General features: G+C 44.0%; 1 protein-coding gene across 1 annotated transcript in view; it reads right to left on the minus strand.

Annotated features, from left to right (window-relative positions):
- Positions 1-4,757, minus strand: part of CTNNB1 (catenin (cadherin-associated protein), beta 1, 88kDa) — an 8,550-nt gene extending 3,793 nt beyond the window's left edge. Inside the window, exons 1-10 of the mRNA XM_009080667.1 lie at positions 4,697-4,757; positions 3,983-4,210; positions 3,591-3,844; positions 3,262-3,500; positions 2,973-3,174; positions 2,517-2,661; positions 1,943-2,046; positions 1,516-1,854; positions 1,123-1,281; positions 9-128 (exon numbers count right to left, since the gene is read on the minus strand). Coding sequence (XP_009078915.1) covers positions 9-128; positions 1,123-1,281; positions 1,516-1,854; positions 1,943-2,046; positions 2,517-2,661; positions 2,973-3,174; positions 3,262-3,500; positions 3,591-3,844; positions 3,983-4,210; positions 4,697-4,709 — 1,803 coding nt within the window. The 5' untranslated portion in view covers positions 4,710-4,757. The remainder of the gene's footprint in view (positions 1-8; positions 129-1,122; positions 1,282-1,515; positions 1,855-1,942; positions 2,047-2,516; positions 2,662-2,972; positions 3,175-3,261; positions 3,501-3,590; positions 3,845-3,982; positions 4,211-4,696) is intronic.
- Between the last annotated feature and the right edge of the window lie 375 nt (positions 4,758-5,132).

Raw genomic sequence — 5,132 nt, forward strand, 5'->3', positions numbered from 1 at the left:
GCTCTTACCTGCACAAATAGTGGAATGGTATTTAGACCCCTGATTACGATTCGATTGTGAACATCACGTGCGAGAATATGCAGGGCTCCAGTGCAGCCCTCGACAATCTCCTCCATGCGCACGCCCTCCTAGTCAGAGGAAGAAAAGGCGTTTTTTGAAGTTGAGATAGTGTGCAATATCTTCTCAAAAGACTGTCAAAAAGCCAATCAGCCTGTTTCAACAAATGAACCAAACCTGCCCCCTGCATGTAACCCCCTTCCCCTAACAGGGCTCATAACCACCATCTACTGCTGCCTTTCAAACTTGACATCCCTGCCATGAGCTAACCCAGTTTATCCAACTAAATTCAGTAAGTGGAGCATCCCAGTGGAACACCTCACAGTGGCTTTTATTATGAACTTCAACCCTGGTAACACCATCTCTTCCACTCCAATCTGGAATAAACTTGGCAATTTAGTAACTGCCAACTTATTGTCAGTTACTAAGTTTGAAACTGTATTTGTCAGTAACAAGGAGGTCACCCCTTCCTGCTTCTGCAAGAATTAACTACTCCTGTACTGGTAGATGCCACTTCCACGCTAGCCATGCTAAGGCAACTTCCCCTTTGTTAGTGTGTTTAAAGGGATTTAAAGAAAAATAAAATCAAATTGAGACTGGTCTTGCCACACTGACCTGGCACCCAAACAGGTAACAAGTATGGAGCCTGCACAACTTGTCAGGACTTTTACAGCTCTAAGCACCTTTGAAAATATGCAATAAGCAGTTCTTATTGCTAATGCATTCTTAAACCTCTTCCTCTGGGAAGGATGAGGGAGTTCTGGTTTTCTGGTAGAGAACTGCTTGCCTTGCCAGACTAGGCAGTACACTAGTATTTCTGTGATCTGCAGCATCCAGAATTAAATGCACAAGAGGTTCTTAGTAAAATAAGAACCAAAGTCTTGGCATTCTTAAGAAAAACTTCAGGTCTGCTCTAATTCACATTATTCTCTCGGTGTGCTGATAATTCTGTCTTGGCAAATGATAAGAGCTCTTCAGACGAAGCAACACAGGGCTAAGGCACACTGGCAAAAGAGGAGTCAGAGACAACTTTTAAGAGATGCCGCATCGTTGGTGGCCACTTACCACGAACTGCTGTTGTGTCCCACCCATAGAAGTGCGTCGCTGGGTGTCTTGGTGTGCTCTAACCAGCAACTGCACTAGCCTTGGAATAGCACCTTGTTCACGCAGCGGGGCGTGGTTTGCAGGACACAGAGCCAGATTGCGGATCAAGCCAACAGTAGCCTGGGGAGTAAGAGAGCACAACGGGTGTGCTTGTTAGCAACTTCTCTTTTCAGTCTATTCACCTCAAACACTTGATCCTCTACGAGACAACACTAAGTTGCTCAAATGAAGCAACTTCCCCATAAGACAAACTGCATTCCCACAAATACTCGGAAACAAAGTGCATATCACAGCTAAAGCAACATTTGAAAAAGCAACAGTTTTCAGTGCTGACAGTGGGTAACCATTACTTACCTTGATCAAAGGCCAGTGTGAGGGCGGGTGCAACAGTTTAACCACCACTGGGAGTCCGTAATGAAGACGCACTGCGTTTTGGGCCATTTCTGCCTCTTGATGTCTGCTGGTGAGGTGACGGAGCGCACAAATAGCAGGTTCTGTGATGTCTTCCCTGTCTCCAGCCCGAAGAACTGTGCGCACGAGAGCCTCGATGCCACCAACCTGGCACACCATCATCTTGTTCTTGTAATTGTTGCAGGTAAGGTTAGAAAGGATGCCAGCGGCACAAGTCACAACGTTAATATCATCTGATCCTAAAAGCTGGACAAGAGTTCCTAGAAGGCCTTCCATGCCCTCCTGCAAAAAAAGAGGTAAGAAAAAAATTAGTCTCTCTTCTCTCCATTATGTTGGCTTTTGAGCTTGATTCCTCAGAAGAGCCACATACCTGCTTTGTTGCAGCATCTGACAGATTTCTCAGAGTCCAGAGACAGTTCTGGACAAGACGCTGGCTTGGATCTGTGAGGTGGAGTCCCAAAGCTTGCATCCCACCTAGATGATAGCACAGATTTGACACCATTACTCAGATTTGACACTATACTTGGATGCTCATCCTGTCAGGAATGGTCAGGTCCTCCTCTCCCTTAAGGTCTGAGTGCATCTCTCTCAAATTCTTGGATCATTCTTGTCATTAGTATGGTATATGGCTAGGCCCTAACCCTTCATCATGTAGAAAAACCCAAAAATCTGTGACACTGAGCTTTTTAAATATGTGCATATTCTAAGGAGACCATTCTGACAACATGTAGCCACTAAAGCCACCCAGCTAGCAACAGAGCAGAATTCCTTAGAAGAGCCACCTTTTTTCACTTCTTAATACTAAAGACCTCCAAAACTAGTTGTAGACACAAGGACTAATCCAAATTCAATTTTTGATGCTATCAGTTTCTGTTCTTGGTGGAATGAACTGATCCTGAAGTACGTAATAGCTTTTTAAGTTACCATGGATACAAGGTACTTACCAGCCTCAACAATAGCAGGTTTGTTGCTGGAGCAGACAGACAGCACCTTCAGCACCCTACTTGTGGTCCACAATAGTTTCTCATAAGTGTAGGTCCTCATTATGTTTACTAAAGCCTGGGGTCCACCACTTGCCAGAATAATCAGCTGAAGGACAGTAAAAATAACATTGGTTTGTCACTTCCCTGTGCATGTCAGCAGGTAGTAAATGTTGCTGCCTTACACCCATCATAGGTTACAGATCCCTAAAAAACGGTTCCCATCTGCTGACCTGATCTGCAAGTTCTGCAGTCTCACTATAAGCACAACTATTTCTGAAAAATAATTCCTGCATCCCTCCCTGCAAAGTCAGGACTGACTGGCAAAAGCCCAGCACATGGCTGAAGATTCACAATAGGAATTGTCAGGCTATTCACAGCAAGCTTGCTTGTTTCTACATCAACAGCAGAAGCACCTACCTTGCTTTCTTGATTGCCATACGCTAAAATCTGAAGGCAGTCTGTTGTGATGGCCAAGAATTTGACATTTGTCTTGTTGAGCAAAGCCACCATTTTCTGCAGTCCACCAGCGAGACGGACAGCCATTTTGGCTCCTTCCTGATGTAACAGGAGGTTGTGAAGAGTTGTAATGGCATAGAACAGCACAGAGTCCACCGGGGACCTAGAGAAGGAAAAGGCCTCATGAGTACCTGCTCTTCCCACCAGACCCAACTGAAAAACGTAAGTACTGTCTTAGCAGTCCACGTACCCAAGCATTTTAACCAAAGCAGGGATGCCTCCTGATTTGAAGATGGCCAACAAGCCTTCACGGTGGTGCGAGAGATTATGTAGTGTACCTGCAGTACAACGGGCTGTTTCCACATCGTGTGTGTTTTGCATGGTACGTACGATAGCAGACACCATTTGAGGAGATCTCATAATAGCATGGCGAGACGCCTCCTTTTTGGATAACTGATGAACCATAACTGCAGCCTTGTTCACCACCACCTAACACAAATATTTGATGAAAGCTTTTAGTTTCAAGGTCGTTGAAGCTACCCCACAAGCAAGCTACACCGAGGCAAAGGAAATGCTTACCTGGTCCTCATCATTCAACAGTTTGGTCAGTTCTGGGATTGCACGAGTTGCAAGTTCAGCATCATCTTGGTAGTTTATCAAATTAACGACAGCATGCTTTAACATCTGGGATGGCTCAGCCAGGCGCTGCACATTAGTTGGATGAGCTGCATCAAACTGCGTGGATGGGATTTGCATTCCTTCATCCAGCGTTTCAGGAAACATAGCTGCACGCACCCTCTGAGCTCTCGTCATTGCATACTGGCCATCAATATCTGAGAAACAAGGTAAGTCATTACCTCAAACTAGGAATAAAAAGCTCATCTTCTAGGCTGGTAATAACTGAGTATTTAGGTTTCTGTATTTTTAAACGGCATGTGTAAAGCAAACCAGTGTAATAGAGAAGGCCTTACCAGCAACTTGCTCCTGGGTAAAAGATGGAGGGAATCCCTGTTCCCACTCGTACAGCACTTGTGTTGTGTCCACATCTTCCTCTTCAGGATTCCCCTTGCCACTCAAGGAGGGAGCAGTTGTTGTGGCACCGGAATGGATACCAGAGTCCAGATATGATTGTTGCTGCCAGTGACTGACTGCTGCTTTTCTGTCTGGCTCCATTGCCATATCCAGCTCCATCAAGTCAGCTGTAAGAAATCATTGTTGAACAATTAAGTTGAGTTCAATTACTCTAGCACATATTAATCCTACTAGAGATGACGCAGACTTTAAATTAAAATAAGCTGCTATAAACAACTACCTCAACCCAGCAGAGGTAGCACTGCAAGTGAGACAGCAATTTTAAACTGAGGCTTTATGTAGAACCAGTGCAGACATTATAAACCTGACCAGCAGAACAACCACTGCTATTGTGACTGTCCTGATCTACTGTTTCAAGGTTCCCTGTTTCACATACTGTGATCATGTACTTAACTGTACACTTAAGGGATCCAAAATGCTTGTAACAGCAAACTTGTCTGCAGGTTTGAGTTCCGGTGTAATGTATTCATTACTGTAGTAGAGCAGATGTTACTCAATCCAAGTGACTTAAAGTTAAAAAGAGGGGAGTAAGGAGGCAGTTTAACTGCTCTTTAGGAGAACTGCTAGACTAACAGAAATTGTAACATATATACCTTGAGTTGCCATGTTCCTTGTTATGCTCCCAGAACTCTTTCCTGCTCCCTTTCAGAGATCCTAAAAAAGAGCAAGGTTAGAACTTATTAAACACTAATCAGAGCCAGTAGGACAGGATTTCATATCAGAACACTGGAATTGCAAACTAAGACTTCACACATCTTGCAATTTCGTTACAACAGTGAGTATACTCAGATTCTAATTAGCAAACCCCCACGGACTGACATGCAAAAGAACATGATGTTCTGTCAGATGATATGTAAGATAAATTCTCCTCTTAAAGTTGCAAGGAAAAAAGGAATTGAAGACTGACCACAATAGAGCTATATTTTACTCCTCTGTCCTTGTGGAAGATGAAGTCTAGACATTAAATTCCACAGCCTGGACACACCACAAAGACAAAGGTTAAATGTCAGACTTATTTCCCTCAAACAC

Source organism: Acanthisitta chloris, unplaced genomic scaffold (genome assembly GCF_000695815.1).
Source record: "Acanthisitta chloris isolate BGI_N310 unplaced genomic scaffold, ASM69581v1 scaffold10008, whole genome shotgun sequence".
NCBI lineage: Eukaryota > Metazoa > Chordata > Aves > Passeriformes > Acanthisittidae > Acanthisitta > Acanthisitta chloris.